At 40.5% G+C, this 23,093-nt stretch overlaps 1 protein-coding gene across 3 annotated transcripts in view; it reads left to right on the forward strand.

Moving 5' to 3' along the window:
• PARVB (parvin beta) overlaps positions 1-23,093 on the forward strand; it is a 65,730-nt gene that overhangs the window by 36,942 nt on the left and 5,695 nt on the right. For all 3 annotated transcript variants that reach the window (XM_059816480.1, XM_059816482.1, XM_009808728.2), the window contains exons 5-12: positions 2,384-2,524; positions 3,388-3,503; positions 9,127-9,185; positions 10,894-10,913; positions 12,645-12,706; positions 14,868-14,936; positions 17,219-17,320; positions 20,454-20,526. In XM_059816480.1, coding sequence (XP_059672463.1) covers positions 2,384-2,524; positions 3,388-3,503; positions 9,127-9,185; positions 10,894-10,913; positions 12,645-12,706; positions 14,868-14,936; positions 17,219-17,320; positions 20,454-20,526 — 642 coding nt within the window. The remainder of the gene's footprint in view (positions 1-2,383; positions 2,525-3,387; positions 3,504-9,126; positions 9,186-10,893; positions 10,914-12,644; positions 12,707-14,867; positions 14,937-17,218; positions 17,321-20,453; positions 20,527-23,093) is intronic.

The raw sequence follows: 23,093 nt of genomic DNA on the forward strand, positions 1-23,093 counted from the left end.
GGTGGGGAGCAGGGGTGCAGAATTAATTTTAGCTGGAGAGTATTTGTGTGAATACAGTTGTACTTCTTAACATATAGACACTGCTGTGTCAGCAGGCGGTAGTGCATTTTACTGTAGCCATTTGTCATAGGTATCAGTGCTTTCTTATGCTCCCTGTGGAGGCCAGGGTTCCACCCTCAGGCCCGCAGACATTTAGAAAGTGCTTAGTTGTATATACATACATGTGTAGCTCAGTTGGACTTAGCATATCTTACAGGAGGAAAGGTGGGCATGTACATCTTGCAGCCTGAGACTTGACTGTTTTTTCCTCATTTTCTTCCTGTTGGGCCTCTGACTGGAGAGTGAATGCTTCTCCCCTGACCTGAAGCTATCACAACTCAGCCCCAGTCTTGTGTTGTTCTTCAGTGGTGTCTTGGGTTCTTCACCAAGACTTATATTACTGAATCTATCCATCTTCGTGCTGTCTCATTGATGCAAGAGGCAAAGCATGTCATGCTTCTGATGCTTGAGTCCTCAGAATTAAGTCAGCCCTCTGTTGTGCAAGTCTCCTTTTCTGGTGCCTGCAGGAAAGGCTAACAAAGTAGGGTCATTAAAATTCGAGCAGTACTTATCATTCCTTGTGTGTGAAAGATGTTTCAAGAAGATCTGTTTTGATAGGCAGACACAAAAAAAAAAAGATGGAAGACAACATCTGGTCAGTGGGCTTAGTTTGAAGCAGTTTGGAGTAAGAGATTAGCAGATGGCTGTCTGACTGACTGAGGTGGAGCTCCTTGTTTAGTTTATTTTATCAAGGTACAAGTAGTGCCATTCAGAGAGGCTGGAGTGGCTTGGTACACATGGTATCAGGGTGAAAGGAAATCAATTTCTGCTTGCTGACTGGCAGCTAACCTGGGCTGCGAATAGATAGGAGCCATAAAACGTGACCAAAAAATGAATCTTCTAGTATAATTTTTTTAAAAATGTCTAAAATAATTTAACATAATGTTTGCATGTTTTGGTAGTCAGTTTAAAAAATAGTCTGAGACACCTTTGCTAAAGAACATTTTTCCCATTAATTTTATTCAGATATTGATAAAAATTTCCTACTGTAGATTGATAGAAACAGTCAAAATGTTCAAAGTATTTGTGAGTTAATAACCTGCAAGTCTCTTCTGCTTGGGTTATTAAAGTACTTTTGTATTTCAGTCAATTAAAAAAAAAATAGCTATATATATCTTCAGCTAGGTAAAATGTCCATAGGAAACATACTCTTGAACTTGAGAGCATAAATATTTCTGTTATTGGAATAATAGGTTTTGACAACTCTGAGACATATCTGAAAGAATCTTTATAGTTGAAGCCCATCCCATTTTGTGAAAACAGTTTTGGTGAAGTATCTTTTTTTTGTTTTAAAGACTGGGATAATAATACATAATTGGAATATGTTCAACCAGTCCTGACCTCCTAGTTCCAGCAGCGGAGTGAGTTTTGTCCCCAGGGTGGAGGGAGAAAAGAGATCAGCTGTTCCCATTGCTCCAGTGGCTGGAGGACTCTACCCCACCTTCCTCAGCTCTCTTTCTTCTTTTTTTAATTTTTTAGAGAAATTCAGCTCCCATGTCTTTGGCAAGGGCCACAATGCAAAGGAAGAGAAGAATGACTTGTCTATAACTTTGGCAACAAATAATTATATTACAGAAACAGAATTCAGACTTTAGTAATGGCATTTTACAAAATCTCTTGCATTGGTTCATTTTTGGAAGTAATCAACCGTGATGTGGCAATGCCATAACAACATGACAAGATTGTACCAACTTACTTCTTTCTTTAAATTAGTTCCACTAAGCCAGCACAAATCTGAGGGTCATATGAGTCTATGACTCTTGATGGTTTGAGGGGCAGAGTTTGCTTCAGCTTAAATTCATACCTTCAGCTAACCTGAACTAAAGCTTACCAAGCTGAAGTAAATGTTCACACAGTATTTCCCCTTTTTTGTCCTAAATTAACTTGTTATTAGAAAAGTCCATTAAACCTGTCCAGAATACTTGTGTAGTGAAGGCTGTGTTGTGCCAAATGCTTTTCAGCAGTGAAAGAAAATGGGAGGTACAATAAATATTATTGCTAACTTGGTGCCTATCTGAAAGTTGTTACATATTTGGACACCTGATTGATGAGCATGTTCTGACAGACCTTACCAGCTTTCTATCACAGGTTTTACTGGAATTGACACACTTTGATGAAAGGTTTGCTTTCAGCTATTTTCCTTTCTGAGGAAAATCATTCTCTTAGAAAATTTCTAGCAGAGTCCAGCTCTGCCCAGTGCTCTGTGCTCGTTATTCCCACCGAGACCCTTGTTTAAACTGATTTTGCCAGTTCTTATTGTTGTTCTTTTTTTTTTCAAATACAGAAAAATTGGCTGACCGTAAACTGAATGTGGCAGAAGTGACGCAATCTGAAATTGGTCAGAAACAAAAGTTGCAGACGGTCCTGGAAGCTGTCCATGATTTACTCCGACCCCATGGCTGGACAATCAAGTGGAACGTTGACTGTAAGGACTCTGTTATGCTTTCTGTCTTTGCTTCACAGGCAAGGAGGTTATAATAATCAATAGGTTGATCATATTCTCTGTGATGCAGTGTGTTTTTTAAAATTATGTATTTATTTGCATAGAGGGTGTTACCACATCCACGTATGGATTGTAACTCATACCTTCTGTGGTGTTTAAGGACAGATGTACATGGCTATGGGATAATTGAACTAATTTGTTCCTTTAAGGATACGCTTTCATTAGAAAGTTTTTTCGTTGCTTCCTGAATTTGAATCCCTACAGATGTAAGAAATATGTTAGTCATTCAAGTGCTAGAGGGTGGTCTAATCCTTCAGGCCACCACAGTGTGAATAAAAGAATAAAAGGATCCTGCATCCTGCTGGAGGATGCAGCTTCTGACAGGCTAAGCAGAAAGTGCCCTCTGTTCAAGCATGGCCTGTTACAATGCGAAAGTGAGAATGGAATTTGAGAAGTCCCTTCACCTAGGTAGTGGGTGGGGTTCATCTCTTACAGCCAGGAAAGCTTCTGTTAATACTTTGGAAGCCTGCTAAAAGCAGAATTCTGCAGTATTCTCCAGTACAGTGGAAGGCAAGTGATTGAGTCTGCCTGTCTTCATTGACTAGAAAGGGAGCTGAAGTGTTTGGACTCCTAAGTTAGGCATGTAGCTTAAAGGGAGGGTTGAGGCTTTGCTACCTGTAAAATTATTTTGTAGGCCTTGTTAATTTAGGAAAAAGAGGAAGAAGGATAAAAAGAAAAAAGACTGTTCACCAAAGGCATTTTTCACTGCCTTTTTCCCAGAGCTGTTTGTTTAAAATAAGGTCTCAGTATTCCTTTATTTGCTTCGTTTTCCTTGTTCCCTGCAGCAATCCATGGCAAGAATCTGATTTCCATTCTTCACCTTCTGGTAGCTTTGGCAATGCATTTCCGGGCTCCCATTCGACTGCCTGAACATGTGTCTGTACAAGTGGTGGTTGTACGGGTGAGTATGAACTCATAAGAGAAACTGATCAGAACAATCATTGTTTATCACTCTGATTTTGCAGTACTGGGCTGCTTCCATCCATTGCCCCCCAATCTTTGGTCATTTAGAAAAATCTTATCCCATTTATTAGTGAGTCTCAGTCCTGGGTATGTGTTTTTGGTGTGCTTAAATGTGATCCCAAGAAAATAATACCCTTGATATGTTTGGGACCACCGTTTGCTACTGCAATATCAAGCTAAAAAAATGTGATGGGATTTCGTATGAGTTGTGTCTGTAATTTCTGGCACTTTAGTAAATGTTTTTTGCCATGCATTTTTTGTAGAGAAGCCATTGAAACACAAACAGCACAGAAAGGAGTTTCAGCACGTAGAATATCCCTAGTGTGGGAAGCCTGTTACTGATGTTGTTTTTCCCCAATGACTTATTATGCAGACTTAGACATGTTGTTTTCCTTGGCATGCTAATGGACTTTCATCATTTCTTTCACAGCCTTGTGTTTTTGTTAGCTTTTCTTAGATATGGAGAAGAGATCTGACCAGAGGAACCCTGACTTCTTCCCTCCTGCCCTAGATATTGCTCTAGTTATTCCTTTCTCTGCTTGGTGTTGACCATTTCCTTTCACTCTACAAAGACTCTACTTTCTGAGCATATGTACTCTTGCTTTTTATCTTGCCTTCTATCCCAACTGAAGCTCCTGTGGCAGTACAGTCTGTAGCATGCAAACCCAGCTTTTCTCAACAGCTGTTGAAACACCAGGCAGAGCTGTTCCAGCTGGCATTCTGATCATGCCGTGACTGTTTGCTGTGGTGCTCAGCGCTGTTGTGGCAAGGCAGGCTCAGCTGCTGGCAGCAGGCTGGGGAAGAGCTTTCTGTACATGCCATTTACTGTTAGAGCTGTCAGGCTGTAGTAGGTTTTCTTTCAAGAATAAAGAAGATAAAGTGATCTCAGACTCTGTTTTGCAAACGTGGATCCCCTTACAAGGTGCGATTGCATGGTGGTTGATTAGGCAAGCCTCATTTTGCTTTACATTTAAAAAATGGCATTTTCCAGGCTACCTGCCTTGAATGCTCTAGAGGTGCAGGGTGTGATTTAAATGAGCAATTGATGGATACTCCCTGGCTCACAATAAATATATGTATTATCTTTAAGAGGTGATTTTGAACTGCTTTCAGGCTGCTTAGGTATAAAGTAACATGAACATAAATAGGAGACTAATTTATTTTTAAATTTCTTTTGACTGTCTTGGAAAGGTAAGGAGGAAAATGTAAATATAAGGTGGTCAACAGTCCTCTGACACCCTGATGCTAGAAATCTCCTTCTGCCCAGTAAAGCAAAGTGTCTTCTGTAACTGATAAGTTGGGAAAAAACCTCAGGTAAAGAGGTAAAGCCTCCCTTTCCTTGTCCTTAGTTCAAGCTTCAGGACCTCTGTAGTAGAGGGAAGGCAGTGGAGAAGGTGTTTTCTTATCTTTTCTTGTTGGAGAGCTATAGAGAAGACACTTACCGAGAGCATCTGGTTCACCAGAGTCCCTGCATGTTGAGACTCGACAAGGCTGAGGTGAAGACAGGGTGACATAAAGTCTGACAGAAACTAGGGAAAGAAAGAGAGAAAGAGACACTCCTGTGTCCCCAAAGGAGTACCTGAAGGCTTCAGAGCAATGGTACAATGAGAGTTAATTTAAGTTCGAGAGGCTGTAAGCTCTTGCTCTTGGACCTAGAGCCTGGAGTCCTGGACATGGTTATGGCAACTGCTGGCTGTGAGCCTACCTCAGCTGGCCCTGTGCAAGAGGAGGCTTGTTTCATCCCCCCCGTCCCACTGCTAGGAAAAGGTTGCAACTCTTCAGCTTTGTTTATTTAAGTGGAAAGCAAGGCACAGTATAAACTGAAGCATGTTTCTTCTGGAACAATAACTTTTGCCTTATAGTTTGGTAAACTGAATTTTTGTAGTTCAGCATCCATTATCTAGTCTAAAAATACATGCTGGTTCAGTAACACAGATCTCTTTAAATGGATTTTATTTAGCTTTTGTTATACTAATGACAAACAGAAGAATGGTGATGAGGTTAATATTGTTCCTAATCCAAGTAAGAAAACTATTATTAAGAAGATTATTATTATTATTATTATAATTATCAGTTTATTGTTAAATGATCTCTTGTTACAGATCCAAATAATGATTAGGGTTTGTCAAACTAGATCACAATTAGCATAAGATGTCTGCTCTGGGAGGTTTTAGTTTAAATGCTTCTTCTTGCTTGAATATGCATTTAAGGGAATTAATAAACAGTTTGGTTTTTGTAAGCTTTGCAGAATTGACCCCGCAGCAAGAAAACCTTGCAAGATGTTGTGGGAGTATTGTGCAAGAACACACCCCCACGGAAATTTTCAGAACTAGTTAAGTCTCACTTTCATGGGTGACTTTGGCACTTAGGATTATCATTACCAACTTCGGTGAGCTGTCCTCACACTGTGCAGATGCATGAGATACTTCTTGCCCAGAAGGACTGTGCTTACACTATGAAAACAAGAGAGTTGTACTGGTTTAGCAAGTTACTGCCTAGCCAAGTTGTGTGCATTTCCATAGCCCATCCCAGAGCAATGCAGAATACCTTATTAGCTTGTGTAAATGTTGTGGGCTTTTTCTTTTCTAATTTTTAGTGTCCTGGTCCATAAAATGAGATAATTTTATGACAGCACTGTGCTACATGGGAAGTATTTATCAAGGTCTCCACAGACTGGTGGTGATTCTGCCTTTCCCTTAAATTCTTCCCTTCCTTTAGCATCTTGAGGTGACAGACTGAGGCTTTCCTAAGGTGCTGTAGTTTTTTTAATTAAAAATAGTTAATTCAGAGTCTGAGAAAAATCTGTAGCTGGATCTGTGCCTGTCAAACAATCCACTATCCTTTTTTGCTCCTGCACTGTATAGTTTGCTCAGAAGCCCAGGAGCGTTTTTGAGAGGGCTTTCTGCTTTACCTTCCTTGGCAGGAAGAACCTTTACCTATCTGTCTGTCTGTCAATATTACCTAGAACCACTACAAGACTAATCCAGCAGAAAACCACTTCTGTTTATATTATTTTATAATGGACGCCCCTCTCAAGAGTAGAGTTCCTGAAACCTAGTTACTTTCAAACCTTTTTGAAATCAACCTCCAGTATTGGTTTTCTTGGTGGTTTTTCTGTGAAATAGAAAATTTTGTAGCCATGGCAATAATATGTCCAAGTTATACATGAAGTGTCCTAGCAGAGCAAGGTTTTAGGTGGGTCTTCTAGTTAAGGTTCTGTTGATAGCTATTCCAAGTGCTGAGTTAAAAGTCTAAGATGATACATGTTTTAATACTGGTGTCACTCAGCATGTGCCTGTCATTCCTGCCCTCCTCAGTGACGGCAGGGAGGAGAGAAACTTTGTGGTTTCAGTGTGTACTTCCAGTGAGAACTGAAAATCCTGAGATTTTTCTTCCAGCTGACTCTACTGCCTGATATTTGAAACATCAACTTGCATGATGAAGAAATACTCTAATTCAGGAAAACAAAAACTTTCTCAGCAATAAGTGTAGAAACTGTTTTTAAGGCTCACTGTGTTGGTTATTTCTACAAGGCTCAGGAACTGCCGTCTTTTGCACTTAGCTTTCCTCGTCCTCGTTTTTAAAATGGCAGCATGTCCCACCTTGTTGCCGCTGGGAGATCTGAGGTATTTTTACAGTAATTCCCTTGTAGTCTGATTTGCAGACTGAAAGGTCAGAGGCAAGGCGAGATGAAGAATAAATGTGTCTGGTGGCAGTGGTGCAAGGAATCAAAGTTTTATCAAAGAATGACATTTGCTTTTGGATTGCAAGGCCAAGGGACCTAAGCTTGCTGTGCGAGCAGCATGTTCAGCTGCCTCAGAGGGGGCTATGCAGAAATGCTGCCATTTCTACCTATTGGGGAGTCAGTGTTGGCATCCATTCCTCTTTCTTACCAGACGTTTGGAGGCATTATTCACTAGTCACCACTTACTGAGCTTTTGTTCACAGTTTATAGCATCTATTCCTGGGGTATGTGATGCCTGCAAAGTCCAGAAACCTGTATTAATAAAGCAGAGACGTGGTGGGATGGAATAAAGACAGCATTGTTTTGTGTGCAAGAAAACATTGCCCTGTCAGATGCTTCCTCGTTTTTCCATCCATGCTGTCATCCTGGCTTGTTTCATAAAGCCTTCTGGCGCCGTTCCCATGGCTCCCTCGAGGGAGCAGGATGAGATGTACGCATGATAGGAGAGTGAGGGGCTGTGAAGACATGGCCAGCTGGCGGCATCAGCACAGGGCCCAGCTCAGGCACGGAGCTGTAACAGCACAGCAATGGGAGAGCGCGGCTCGCCGTGCTTTCAGACAGGCTCCCTGTGTGGCGGCTTGAGAAAGGCAAGGCTGCCTTCATTCGTTGAGTAGGGAGTGGAAGGGCAGGAGTTCTTCTTACTGGTTTTTAGATTTCAATTTTTATTTCTTAGATTGCTTCTGGGGAAGGATGTGTTTCTCTTCAAAGCTGTTCTCCCTCATAAGTTCTTGTTTGGGGTTCAGCTGGAGAATATGATTGAAATGGCATATGTGTACAGAGCTTGTGCCTGGGGGGGTGGTTTCCCTGCTTACCTGAGCTAGCAGCTTTATTAACCCTGCCATAAGTCATTCTGACAGACCCGGTTCCTAGATGGCTGCTAAGATTGGAGCTCTTTGTGTCAGCTTTTTAAGCGTAGAGAAGGGAGGAAAGAAATTCCTCCATTCAGGCATAAGGCTATATCCCATAGTTTTGGAAGGGACCTGTAGAGATGTTAAGAAAGTTTTGGACTCAGGTAAAAGCACTTCCAGCCTCCAAGAGGCACACGTCATGTCTCCAAAACTCTGGAGAGGCTCAGAAACATTTGACCCCACCTGTGTCGTAACAGAGCCGAGGAAGCTGTTATAAAACTGTTTTGAAACTGGGTCTCACCGCATGCTAACTCTCTGTTGGGTAGGGGACTCCTTATTCATGCAGAAAATTATCCCAAGGAGAGAAAACCCGGTAACAGGGAAATACTATTCCTTGGGAAATCACTGGTTCGGCTTTTATGCTCCCTACGTTTCCTTGGTGGATGTGTTCCTGACAGGCGTGTGGCTGGTGGCCTCAGTAATATGCCTGCTCTAGGAGAGCCACCCTCATGCCCGGAGAGCTTTTCTAGCGCACCAGAGCTCTGGCTTGGGGGCAGCCATCCGTGTTACTTCAGTCCCAGACTTCTCTGGAGAGCCAGGCTGCCAATTGTTAAAATTGTTGGTTGACACCGTGACATGAACGAGTGCCCTTGGGGAATTTAAGATGGGGTTGACAAACTCTCTCTAATTTGTGTTCCAGGCACGATGTTGACTCTGGTCTCAGGAGGAGAATTGTTAGTGAGTTTGTTGGCTGCAAATACATATATATACATTTCCCAAACATCCATTTGGCTGTCAAATGCCACTGTTCTGGGAGTGAGCCCTCTCTACCTCTAAGAAACTTAGCGAGCACACTTTATTCAGTTTTCTCCTCTGGGATTCTGAAAGGTGCTGAATGCTGCTGAGCCCCTAATGAGCTTCTCCTTTACTAATGCCATCTCAGTTTCTAACCCCATCTTCCTTTCCAGAAACGTGAAGGCCTCCTTCAGACCACTCATGTTACAGAGGAGCTGACAACTACAACAGAGTAAGCACAAAACTCTTTAGCTTCGGAGTCTGCCTGTGGTGCATGATGTGAGACCATTTACAAAGATGAAAGAGAGACTTAATCTTCCCCCACCCCTGCTAAATTAACAAAATCCCTTAATGTGGTCCTTTTTTAACTATATAGAAATAACTTCATCTCTGGAATTATGTTACAAAGGAGAAAAGTGTCTTCTTGACATTCTTTTGTTACAGAAGCTTTTAACTGAATAGTTCATTGAAAGTGACCTTTGTGAGCCTTTCCCCCCCACCTCCTTCTGGAGGTAGCCATAGATAACTAATTTCTGCCCAGTGCTGTGCCTTTCTCAAGTGAAGGGCCAATGTAGGTATTTTGGGGAAGAATTAGTTTGACAAAAGGCAATTCTTTGAAATACCTAAAAAAATTTCAATTCTTTGAAATACCTTCTAAAAACTGAAGTGATACCCTGTTAAAATTGTAAGGAGAGATGATCTCTGTTTTCAGTAGTACCTCAGGACTAGAGCTCAGCAAAAATAAATTAAATAAATAAACCTCTTCCCTCTCCAGTTTTTGCAATGAATTACTTTGTTGTATGTTTTTACAGTCCTTTTTATAAGGAGAAGGCTAGACTGCACTTTGGCTGCAAATAAAAGCTGAGATATTCCTTCGCATGGCCCAAAGGCAACTCTTCTAAGAGGGGCTTACATGAGCCCTCCTTCGGTTTATCAGTGTATTGGCTCCCTGTAGAGTTGGCTCAGCTTTCCGTGACTTTGAAGATAAATGAAGTACCATGTGGCTAGCTCAGTGGGGAAGATCTTTCAGATGGAAACGCTCAAAAATGAGATCATAACATCTCTGTGTGGACATTAAAGATCTCATAGTGTTTTTTGTAGGATCAGAGCTCTGCCTCCAGGTTTGCGGGCCAAAATTCCTCCCTTAACTCCTATGCTCTTGAACAATGTAGTTAGCTTGTCCTCTCCTTCAGATGTGGTTTGTAAGATGTTATCTGCGGAGTGGGGTTTAGACGTTTTTTAGCAAGAAAGATGTTTACAGATTTGCATGTGTATTTATACATGTATTTTATTAAGTTATTTAGTATTACACAATATTAAGAGGTTTACTGTTTAATATGTTGCATACCCAAATATATGGAAAATGCAATGATCAGCAGAATCCAACATTCATTGAATACTTTCAAATTCTTCTGTGCAAATCAGGGCCTGATTCTCAGCTGATAAACATCTGCATATGTCTGGTGATGTCACTGGCTGTGTATATAATTCATATGTGGCAGTTTTATTTACATAATATCCAGATATGATATATGATTTCTTTCTTCAGAGAAAACAGATTAAAGTGAGATAGATAGCCTTGCTCCTTCTGAGCTGTATGGTGTAGCATCTGATGACTATATTTCTGGAAACTGGACACAGAAGTACATTTGTTCATTCACTCTTCATCATAAAAATAGTTATGCATAAGAAATCATAATTATGTGTGAAACGTAATTACGCATTTCCATTAATTTCAAATGTATCTCCTTGGCATCACCGGTGGGGGACATTCCTGCAGCATGTTGGGTCTGATGTGGGACATGCTCAGCCTCCTGACTTGGTAGGAGTGGTTAGCCCTCGGCATCTTGCAGGAAAAGGCCCATTAAGCCCATGGTCTTGTCTTTTCAAAGTGATTATTCATGAACTGACCCAATATTTTTGAATGCTCTGACTTGCAGGATGATGATGGGAAGATTTGGTAAGTAACAAAGTTGACTCTGAAATTTTTTTTTATTTATGTCAGGCACAGAAATCTTGTCTGTTTTCCTTCAGCAGATCAAGACAATGGATTGAGGAATTCCACGGGTTGGAATGTATTGTGGGGGCAGGTTTTGTTACTCCACACAGATGTGGAGCATAATGGGTAGAAACAGATCATCCAGCATACTGCTTGTGCTCTTTAGACTGGTCTCTGTTGATTTTTTTTCATTTGTAAATAATGAATAGCAAAAACACTGCACAGGGCAATACTTCCTAGTGCTGTTGTTAGTGGCTTTCAAGTAAAAATCTTCACAACCCCCAGCAATAAGAGTTACACCTTCTTCATAATGTGACCCATTTAATTTATATATAAACAAATACATGAAAATTACTGAAGGAAAGGTGTATGGTACGAGGTCTAAGAAAGCTCTGTTTATCTGTCCCCTTTCCATGACCTCTCTAATTCCTTTGCGTGCATGGAGTGTCTTTATCTCCTCCGTGTTCACTAGGTTTTAGAGTTTAGACCTTACCAACCGTAGATCTGGTCTTCTAAACAAAACCCGATTTTTTTGGTGTTGCTGCTGAGAGACTTCTCTTTTTGTATTTACTTTTGTTAGTGGCATTAAGTCACTTCTCACTAAAGAGGTGTAGGCTCCTGTAAAGGACTGTGTGTGATGAAGGACAAGTCATTTAGTTTCTCTGTTCCCCAGTTATAATACATGAACACTACCATTTCCCCTCTTGCAGGGTATCTACATTAATAATTAATGAGGTACACGGAAGATAAGTAATGTTAGGGGGCTTTAGGGGCTAAATAACATATCTTCAGTTACCAAAGGAATTTGGATAATAAATAAGTTTGTTTATTTAACAATAGAAAACTATTAAAATGTGTTCTGTAAATAAAAATAATTGTTAAAAACTATGTTGAAAATTTTAACAGCTTAAAACCCGCACACTTTTCCAGCATTTTTTATGCCTTTTTTACTTTTCAAATGCAACTGCAGTTGGTTAGATTTCTAATTTCTTGTTTTAACTGATGATGACAGTTGTCATCCAAAAAACTCAGTGTCTGGAAAATTTCAGTCACCCCAAAGCTGCCACACTGTGAAATGTTGCACTGATATAGACAATTTATCTAAGCCAATCTAAAATCTACTGTTATACAATGCTTTGAATGTCTAAACATAATTTCAGTCTTCATACTGTATGTAAGCTTTGCTCTTCATACACTGCTGAACCAGATTTCACTCTTGTTCAGTTTTAAGCTTTACTGAAGTCAGGGGTACTACCAGTAATTTTAAATTAACCAGATTAAGATCTGATTTTGGCGCTGAGTGGTGGATGCAACCGTAGCTATCACTGTAGCTGTAGTGCATCAAAACCAGGTGATGTTTCAGTGGCTCATTGTTTAAGTTAGGATTGGGGCATAGTCAAAATCTGTGTTTAATTTTAATTTTTCTTCCACCTACATATTTTGTGTACTAATTTTGAATGGCAGAAAAGGGAAATCGGTGAATGATATGTTTATTTTCAGTTACCTCTAAAATTCCCAGGGGAGTTCACTCTGGCATTTAGTAAGACACCAAAATAGGTTGATAACTTTTAGCTTGAGTCTCTGTTATGTGGCTTTCTGAGAAAGACCTTTAAGTTTGAGATGCATAACCTGCTTCCCATACTTGGCTGTTGGAGGTGTATTGATTTTTTTTTTTCTTTTCCCTAAAACCAGAGCGTGATGCCTTTGACACACTTTTTGATCATGCACCAGACAAACTCAGCGTAGTCAAAAAGGTAAAAAATAAAATTCAAGTTTTATTTTCTACATTGCTTTTTTTCTTATGCTCCTGGAAAGATATCCAGAAAGATCTGGAAAATAGCAGAAGAGGATTCTGAAATAGTGAAAAGGGTGTTTATCCCCCAAAGATGACTGTTTCCAAGCCAGGTGATAAGTGGACTCATTGGCTTCGGTCAGGCTTGTCGCATTAGTCTGGTTTATTGGCCAAGGCTTTTCTAGGTAACGCTGCTAGAATCAGTCAAAATGATGCAGGTTAGAAAAAGCTACTCTGCAAAGTATTCGTAGTGGTAGAGATAATTCTGACTGGACAATCGTACATGCTTTTCTATTTCAGGTGCTGTCCTCCAGTGAGGAGGGGCTGGGCCATAGGCTAATGAGCGGGTGGCGGTGGTGACCCCTTCGCTAGGCTCAGTGGCAGCCAGAGTCATGTGTGTGTCTTCAGCCTCAGTCTCCCCAAGAAGCACTTGCTGTTTGGTTTTCAGCTCATTCTTGTACTAAAGGTGATCTTCCACAACTGGAAGATACTTTCCACAGTACCCTGAAATGAGATTCACTCATAAATATGTTCGCTAAGCATAAAGCTTTTACAGAAGAGTTGCTTTTGTCCCAGGGCTCTTCTGCTTAACACTAATTCGTATGGTCCTCTAGTCTCTCCTCCAAGGCTGAGCATCATTCCAAAGCGCACCTGACTGTATCCAGACATAGTCTTGACATGGCTTCTTTGTGCTGGGCAGAGCAGAGGGGTAAAGTAGCTGTTGATCTCTGCCAGCTCTTGTTAATTTTAGAGAGCACATAATGAAGAGACTCCATGTTGTTACATCAGTTTGTTCCAACACGGCTGTTAAGCTATTTATTAGAACAGTAGTACACAAAGATCAGTGTTGTAATTTGTCCCTTCGCCTAGTATGAAATGGAGGATGTATGCATTTAAAATAATGCTTTGAAGTCTCTGGAAGATTTTATCTTTCCAGTCTGAAACATCTCCTAGAAGAGTGTTTTTAAAGTTCGTAGAGAATTGAGTTAACTCCATCCATGCAATAAATGTGTTAACACCCATCTCTGTGTCCCTTTGGAAGTGTAAGCAGGCTGGCAGATCTCTATGCTTCAATACATGAGCACGTATCTGGCTCGTAGTAGCAGGATCTTGCATGTCTGCTTCCTGCAGGAACAGAAATACCAGACTTGAGTTACATCCTGACTGTAATTTACTAACTGATACGCACACATCACTCCAGGAACAGAGGTGTGTGCAGAACTGTGTACTGTTGGCATCTTCTCTTGGGAGTCTTGCCTTAGTGCTGCTGATGGCTTGCTCCCAGGCAATGGATCTTCTCCAAGAACCTGAAGAGATCAGTGTGGACAGTAAATGCACCTACTGCTTACCTCATCTTCACAAAGAACCTACAAAAGAACCGATGTCACCACAGCTTTTTCCCATGACACTGAAGTACGCTTTATGTGCTAGGAAAAATAACTAGTAAGCTGTATGTAATAGCACCATCTGGTGTCTTCTGGCATAAGGTGCAACAAAAATTACTATACGACTGAGTTGTTTTCAATTTTCTGTACTTATTTATGCAAAAGCAAATAGCACACGTGCGTATTTATTAAGCTTAAAAAAAAGTCGTAAAAGATTATGTCCAGAGAAGGGCAACGAAGCTGGTGAGGGGTCTGGAGCAAAAGTCTTATGAGGAGCGGCTGAGGGAGCTGGGGTTGTTCAGTCTGGAGAAGAGGAGGCTGAGGGGAGACCTCATCGCTCTCTACAATTACCCGAAAGGGAGTTGCAGAGAGGTGGGTGTTGGTCTCTTCTCCCAGGTGACTAGTGATAGGACTAGAGGAAATGGCCTCAAGTTGCGCCAGGGGAGGTTTAGACTGGCTATTAGGAAAAATTTCTTTACTGAGAGAGTGGTGAGACACTGGAATAAACTGCCCAGGGAGGTGGTGGAGTCACCATCCCTGGAGGTGTTCAAGGAATGTGTGGACGAGGCATTGCGGGACATGGTTTAGTGGGCATGGTGGTGTTGGTTGGTTGATGGTTGGACTTGATGATCTTACAGGTCTTTTCCAACCTTAGGGATTCTGTGATTATGTTAACCCTTTCATGTAGGCACTGACTGTAGTTTCCAACATCACTGGTTCTGGTGTTTTCTTTTATAGTCTCTGATCACCTTTGTGAACAAACACTTGAATAAACTGAATCTGGAAGTAACCGAGTTAGAAACCCAGGTAGGAGACTTTGTCTTTTTGTATGTAATCTAACCATGTACATTGTAAATCTAGGCCCTCGCTCCATAAAACCTCGTTATGGAACTGTTTATCTTTGGGCATGTTAATTTATGGGATCGGGGCTCTGTGTTTTAAAGTAGCAATGACATTTACTGATGCTTGCTTCCTTTACTCATGTTTACACGTACTTCATATTGCTGTTGATTTGTATTATAAGGTGAAATTCTTGGATATTTAATATGGTCATATTAATGACTGTAGAATATGGCTGGATTTCAGGGCAGCTTGTCTCTCGGATCAAAGTGGAGTGCTGCAAAGCAGTTACTATAGTTATGGGTGGGTGGTGGGTTGTGTCTTTTCTAGCTGTGAGGGTTCCTGATGAACTGGTATAAGCTCTTAACAGCTGGCTGCCTGGGGCTCTCGGGCGGCATACGGACTGCAGTGTGCAGTTAATCATAGAGATATCAGGGCTAGCTTTGATCACATCAAAGTGGGACTGGAAACAATTTTGCTGTTGCAGCAAAGGTCTTCCTATCCTCCTCTTTACCCTGCTATCTTGTGAGCATATGCGCGGTGCTTGCTTCTCAGCAGTGTGGATTAGTGACTGGGAGCTCCTGTACTGCAGTGGCTTGACTGCCAGTGGTATCCAGGCTGGTTTGTTTAAAGCTGGTGGAGGTGACTGTCAAGCACCACCACCTGCTCTGAGGAGTTCTTCGTCTCTAGTGCAGAACTGGGTACCGAATGTGCTCGGAAGCCTTAAGTAAGTGTGAATATCAGTGTCAGTGGGGTAGTTCTCACTTTGCAGGTCAAATTAAGCAATTTTTGGCCATGGTCTTGGCTAAGTTTTACAAGTCGAAACAAATATTCTTTCCAGAGTTCACTGAACTGTGGAGAGATGGTTATCTTACTGTCCTGGCAAAAAAACAGAAGCATGGCATCTAGAGGATTATACCAGGAGTACGGGTAATTGGTTTGAGCCTGGCTTAGTTTAATACCAGTCATTCACTGCTACTTTATAGCTTTGCTAAAATAAATGGGTGACTGGATCTGATCTGTCACAAGAAATTGTTGCTTGATCCCTTGGAAGTACCCAAAAATTTATTGGTTAGAGGATGTAATATCTGCCATATCAGGATCACAAGTGAGAAGTCTGTTTGAAATACATAATATTACCCGCCTTAGCCAGTGAGTAGTTTTCTATCTGGTAGGAATACTGAATAGTAGTGCTGAAAGTATTTAGTATGTTATTTAGTATTTACTGAAACTACAAACAATCTATTTCGACTTGGAAAAAAAAAATTCTTTTGTGAAGTTAAACTTCCTACCTGTGGCAGGGGAGACTTAATTTCAAGTTCTGATTAAGGGCCGAAATTTGAAGGTCCAACACACATGATTTAAAAGAGATCGTGGTTGAAATGACCAAGTACCGTAGTCGTAGGACTGAGAGTGTATAATGTGCAAACATGTTTCCCAGGGGGTCTTTTTTTTTTTTTAAGATCAAAAAAGCTTTGTTAAATATCGTAGTGAAGTTGGCAAGGTTCCTCAAGCAAATAAGATGAGTGTGAGGGAAAACAAGAACAGACATACATACTCTAACATCACCCTAAAGTATTCTGTAGTGTAGTAAATAGGTAACTGGCTGGAGATAAAGAAGGCCTTGTTTTCAGTCCCTATCTATTCAGACCAAATACTCTGCACAAGGAAGGAGTACAAATTGTAGATAACTCCCAGCTGAATTGCTTTTAATTTCTGCTGCTTAGAGCTATTTACTATATGTAAGTAATTTAAATAGTCGTTGGCACATGATCTTGCATGGGTTAATGCTATAGCAATAGCTGATGGGCTTCCTTGTTTTGCTCAGGAAATGAGAGTAGGGGAAATAATGCTACCAGATGTAGGGAGAAAGCCTTGTATCCTGTGGTGTTTTGTTTTTTTTCTTTTCTGTAGAGAACTGGCAAGAAAGCAGCTATATCAACAGGCTCTTAAGAACAGACTGCTTTAGCTTGCTCAGCTGCACTGGTGATTGTAAGGGTATAAGTGAATCCAGGGAGCAGATGAACCAAAGCCCTAAATGCTTATTACACTTGCTGTCGATTCCTTGCTATGCCTGAAAGGAGCAGCCTGTGACTCCTGAACCATCTTACATTTCTGTGCTAGCAAACAACAGTGGTAGAAATCAAAGCACATAATTTGGGCCAAGCATTCTTTGTTCTGCTTGCTTATGAATGCTTATTTGAAAACAGATGCTTTCACCTAGGAATGTCATCAGTATTTCTACTTAGTTTGCAGATGGTGTTTACTTGGTTTTGCTCATGGGTCTCCTTGAAGACTACTTTGTTCCACTTCACAACTTCTACTTAACACCTGAAAGTTTTGATCAAAAGGTGGGTAGAAATTCCAGCTTATATTCTTTTTGCTTTGTTACCACATGATATTTTCCAATTACTGTTTCCTTTTGCCTTTGTGCCCAGTAAATCAGAACCTGGTACATTCTTCTATTCAGGACCTGTAGCAAAGATGCACCGCCTGTGACACTTGATAGTTAATACCACTAAAAGTTGTTTGTGAAATGAGCGGGTAAATGCCCCATGGTTGAGCAAGAAGGGTATTCTGTTACTAGCATCAAATGACACATAAAGCTCATGAATATCCAGAATTAATAAATCAGTAATAAGTGCTTCGTACTGAATAGTACTTTGCATAATCAAAGTGATTTATTAAATATTATTTAATAGTATGACCTGAAGTGGTTTTGTATGCAGAGATGCCTTATTGTGCTAGACAGCAGAGCTGATGCGTCGCCTTGCCTAGTATGTACTATGTAAAAATAGGCAAGAAAGACAAAAGGTGAGAGATGGGAAGCTCTGCTTTATCTGCATCCTATATACACTGGGATTGACATGGAGATAGAGCTTCTTCCCAAGGTCATAGAATGTCATCCCTAAAAACTGTCCCCTCATCTCATTAGTATCAGTTGCCTAATACCCATTAGTTATTTTTCTGTAGTCTTTTTAATGTTCTTACAAACCAAGTGAATAAATGTCATTACTTGATATGTAAATGCGATACTGTAGTGGAAGAGGTGGTACCTGGGCCATGATCTTTGATTGATCTGGGGTTAGAAACTATATGTTGAGTGCTCACAGGTGACATGTTTTGGAGCTGATCTAAAGCCAAGATGGATGCCCTGATCCTGCCAGGGAGGGAGCATGCAAAAAATTGCCTGTCTGAAGTCAATTTGTGAGCACAGACATCTGTTTCTGTGTCCAGTTCCTGGCAGGATCATTGCCAACGTGGCTGACTTTAACTTTTGACAGAATGTGCTAGCTTGTCTTTTTTGGATATTTTTTTCTGTTTGGTAAGGAGTGAATGACTTGCTGCTGAACAGTGACTCAGACAAAACAAATTTTGAGGAAGAAGAGTGGATTCTTTGTAGTCTTAGATTATCTTACTCTTAGTCAGGGTATTAGAAATGGAAGGAGACAAAATAAGTGTCTTGCTCTTAGCCCCACACTTGCTCCATTGTCCTGTGTCCTTCCTAGTGTTAACGATGAGAAGAGTGCTTAACACATATTTTACTGTCATAAACCAGAAGTTTGCCTCTTTCTGCAGTTGTTCCTGGACACGTATATTCGGTGCCTGGTATCAGAATACTCTGAGTCTGGTTGTGCTGGAGTAATGTATCCACCCTCTGCTTTTTATTCTGCCAGGTTCTGCAGTGGAGAGGATGCAAGTATTGTGTTGGCTGAGCTGAAGCAGGAGATGGCTAGGTCAGGAGTGGAAACGTTGGCAAAAGTTAAAAGATCGAATGCTTTGTAAGGCGAGGGCTGTTTAAAATGGTGTTTTTTTCATAATGACTTCAGCGTAGATTATTGCTGTCAAGCACCCCTCAGCAATAGTACATGCTTTCTGAGGGATGGGACTTTATCATTGGCAGAGTAAGCCAGCTTTGCCTGGGTGGATCATATCAGCATTGCAAGAGGAAATTGAGATGCGCCGAATGAGCACCATTCCAGATCCAGGCTAACAGGCTGAGCCTGCTGGTTCTATAGGTTATATAGGGTTTGTTGACTTCCTCAGGAGGTGACTAGTTGCTATTTGGGAGCTTAAAGGGGCTCCCTGAAGGCAGGAAATCAGGTTCTGGTAAGAGGGGCTTCTTTAGGTGTGAAGTTTGTGGATAAGATGGGGATTAGTTCATTCTGCGTGTTGTATACTGCAGAGGAACTTGATAGAGCAGTGGGAAAATGGTTATCTATTATGTCCTATACAAGCTCTTCTTTATAGCTTTAATCTTACTATCTTGAATTTTCGCCCCTGTAGAAATGCAGGATGCTGAGTTGTAGCCAGCACCTGTTCAGGTATGATTTTGTTGTTAATGGTTTAAATTCATAAAGATATCCAGTATTCCTGAAGTAATGTTGTGGTTTTGTGTGGAGACACTGCCCTGAGGAAAAGGGATTTGTAAATCAAAGAAGGAGAGGTAGACTCTGTGGTTTTGGGAAAGGAAAAAATATTTTCATCTTCAAAGTAATAAGCGCCAGTGAAAGGGGCCTTTCTTCCTTGTTGTAGGCGAGCTTTGTATGTGTAACTCCCTGATTTTCAAGATGAGTAGCTTTAATTAAATCTCTCCCCCTTGCCATATATCTCCAGAACTGTCATTTCCAGCAACAAAAATGCACAGAACACATAATCCAAATTACCTTGCCTATATTTCAGTAAGCATGGACAAGAAAGCTGCTATGCAGATCTCTTTGAATGATAATGTTCACTCCTCAAAGGAGAGATTAAAAGAAGACACCAACTTTCTTGCTTTTTTCCTTTTTGTCTATTTTCTTTTCTCTGACTTTATGTTCGTGGATGATCCTTGGTGGCTCGCTCAGGAAGGTCTTTCTGTACAGTTGTGCCTAGCTTGTTTTGCAAGTTCACTGCACAGTCTGTCTAGGAGAAGACTAATAATGCAGTAAAGACTAATGTTATTTGAAAATAATTCCATTTAGTGTCCTTATTTCTTCTTTCTTATGCACCCGCATGCATTTTCTCATCTCTTATCAGTTATGTCACTTCTGTTATGTTCCTGGATGGCGAGTGATCTCTTGCCTTGTAATTGGAAATGTTGGTCTTGGGTACAGGCAGGAAGAACTCAACAAAATGCAGCCCTGTTGTAGTTGTTACTGGGAGCTCTCTGGCCTCTGCCATAGACACCGAGATTGGGACTTAATGGGGTTTCCTCGTTCATGTGGTACCCAGTCACATTTTTACACTTGAAATTTGGATATCTTAAATTACTTCCTTTGTATCAAAAAGTGAGTGTCTGCCCTATAATGATACAAGCCTTCATTTCTTAGTCGCTCATATGTACTTTCTGCCATGCTTAAACATGTAAATGTTTAATACTGATTTAGTCAGAATTATTATTCTGTATGTCAAGTATAGAGGGAATAAAGCATTTTTAAAATTTGATTGAAGGTTTTTAGTGCCTATATAACTTTGAGATTCGAAACACTTTACCTCTTTCAGGTCCATAATGTTTCATTTGCTTTTGAGCTGATGCAAGATGGAGGACTGAAGAAACCAAAAGCTCGCCCCGAAGGTATGGACATGCTGTGTGGCTTTAAACTGTATGTAAAGACATAATAGCACGTGTATTTCAAGTGTAACTCCATTCAAGACAATAGCAGTAGTACTACAAAGTGGAGCTGTAAATGCGCCCCTTGACAGTTTTCCAAAAGTTTCACTGTCTTTGTCTGGGGTATATCCTTACCTGTGTTTCTTGCCTGGAATAAGTTCACTGCGGTGTACAAGTCTAGCTTTAGTGAATGATCCAAGAACTGTTCAGTGCTGTATTATAATTTTGGCTGGTATTCTCAATATCAATCCAAGCAGGAAGCTTTTCATGGTCTAATTCTTACAATTCTTACCGGTAGTGCTAATTTGGATTTTTGTGATCAGATTTCAGTGACAGATAACTGAAAGGCTTTTGTTTTTTTTAGGAGAACCAGTAGCAAACTCTCTTCTTGATTTATGTGGACTTGGGAGTCAGAACTGAAAAGTGTAAAAACTGAGTTTTTCCTTTAAAGTCTCTGAATCTTGAAATTAATTAATGATGAGGTCTGCATTGTTGCTTGCACTAGGGATAAAAAGAGGAATTAAAACTTTATGACTGCTAAATGAGCAATTCTTATTGCTGGTGTTACAAACTACATATGTGTTACAGGCTTCCGCAGAACAAAGAAAAATGAGGAGCCCCCAAGAAATGTTCAGTCTGACTTAAAATGAGCCGATGTGGTGATAGTAAATGGATTAACAAATAGTGGGAGCTGGTCATAGTCAGGGAAAAAAAGCAAAAGACAGTATTAAATGCGTATGTATCCTGTCAGTGCTGTTCTTTTAAATTTGGGGATGAAAAGTGCTCCTGAAGAATTCAGTGAAACACGACACTAACTGGGAAAGTAAACAAGTGTTGTGAGTATTGGAGCTGAGTCAGTGGATGTTTGAGGAGGACAAGGAAGCTGGAGAAATACGAATGCAGAATCAAGAACAGCAGTTTTTTGAGTGGAAGGGTTAAAGAGATTGCAGTAGGAGGCCAGGTAAGCCAGATAAACCTGTTTCAAGAGAGAGAAAATGTTAAAAACCTAGGAGAAGTTTTCTCTAGTTGAAAGCTTGTTTTTGTTTTGTTTTCATCGGTTGATGTAACAGAGATTACCTTCCCATAAGGCTATCTTATAGCCATACACTATCATGAGTGGTAGAACACTATAGCAGATCTTTTTTTTTGCTCCAGACAAGATGTGTAGATTCAGTAAGCAGCAGAATATGTTTAAGTGTTTTACTGATTGAAAGTTTAATTATTAATAGAAGTTAGAGAGCCAAATTAGCTCATAGAACATTCATTTTCGGTTTTTGCTGCTGCAGGATATACGGTCTCTTGTATGTATTCCTTCCTCTTCTGTGCGTGTACCCATTCCTGCCAGCAGTAGTTCACAGCTGTTGGAGTGAGTGTGCTCGTGTGGTGTCTGTGTGGCTGGAACTGCCTGTAAAACTGACTGTTGCTCTTGAAAAGCTGCTCCTGTGGAGAGGACAGTAACATCTTGGGCTTTGCTTGTCACCATAGTTTCATCAAATCCTCTAGGATCTTGACAGTCAGTACAGTCATGTAATACATGTTTCTCAGAAGAAGAATTCATTTTGTCACGGACTCTGATGCTCTGCAAAAGGATTTGTCTATAGTATACTCTGTTAATGCCATACTGATCTAAATAGGCTGGAAAACCTGTTAGGTGAATCCATGTCCTTTAGTGTTAATTGGGTAGTACATGCCTCTTGAATTAGTTGTAGGATTTTCATGTAAAACGTTGTCTAGAGCAGAACATCACAATTTTTATTTCTGTTGCCCATGTTTTCTGCAGTGCTTGCAAGAAAGAGGTCTTGTTTAATATTTTAGTATGTCTTTGTACAGGTGATATACAAAAATAGGCGCATACAGGACAGCTCCTCTTCTCTTTTCTTCCAGCACAGTTCAGTAGCTTGAGCCAGCAGCAGAACTTGATGCTGAGTTGTTGCTGCAAAAGTATGTTGTAGTGGATTAATTTATTAGCCTCTAAAGGGCTTGTTATGGAGTGTGAAATTTTTAAATTAATGGAATATTTTAAACTATTTTGATGATTTATGGCCACTTTCAGTTAACATTTTATTAGTTGTTGTTGGTAATGTAATGACTGTGTGTGCTTCATCTTAAAATAAGAAATGGGAGGCTGGGAATGCCTGTTAGACACTGATCAATAAGGAGCACTGTAATCGCCCACACAGGGAGGATGCATCTCACACTACTCTACTCTTTAATGCAGCAAACAAAGGCATAACAGGGTCTGAAAGTTAGGAAAATGTCAAACTAGAATTACAGCATAACTTTTGCCACAGTGAAGGTAATTAGTGGGCAGTCTGAATTGTCAAGGGACGGAGATGGAATTTCCACCACTGGAAGATTTAAAAAGAAAACAAAAAACCATGCAATTTTAAAAATTTTAAAGCTTATTTTTTTAATTCAACCACAGCTTGGTTAGTAAGCTTAATACAGGATTTCCAAGGTAAAGTTCTCTAAGGACTGTGTTGTACATGAGATCAGGCTATGTGACCACAATAGTTTCTTCCAACCCTAAA

Source organism: Gavia stellata, chromosome 4, assembly GCF_030936135.1.
Source record: "Gavia stellata isolate bGavSte3 chromosome 4, bGavSte3.hap2, whole genome shotgun sequence".
In the NCBI taxonomy this organism is placed as follows: Eukaryota; Metazoa; Chordata; class Aves; order Gaviiformes; family Gaviidae; genus Gavia; species Gavia stellata.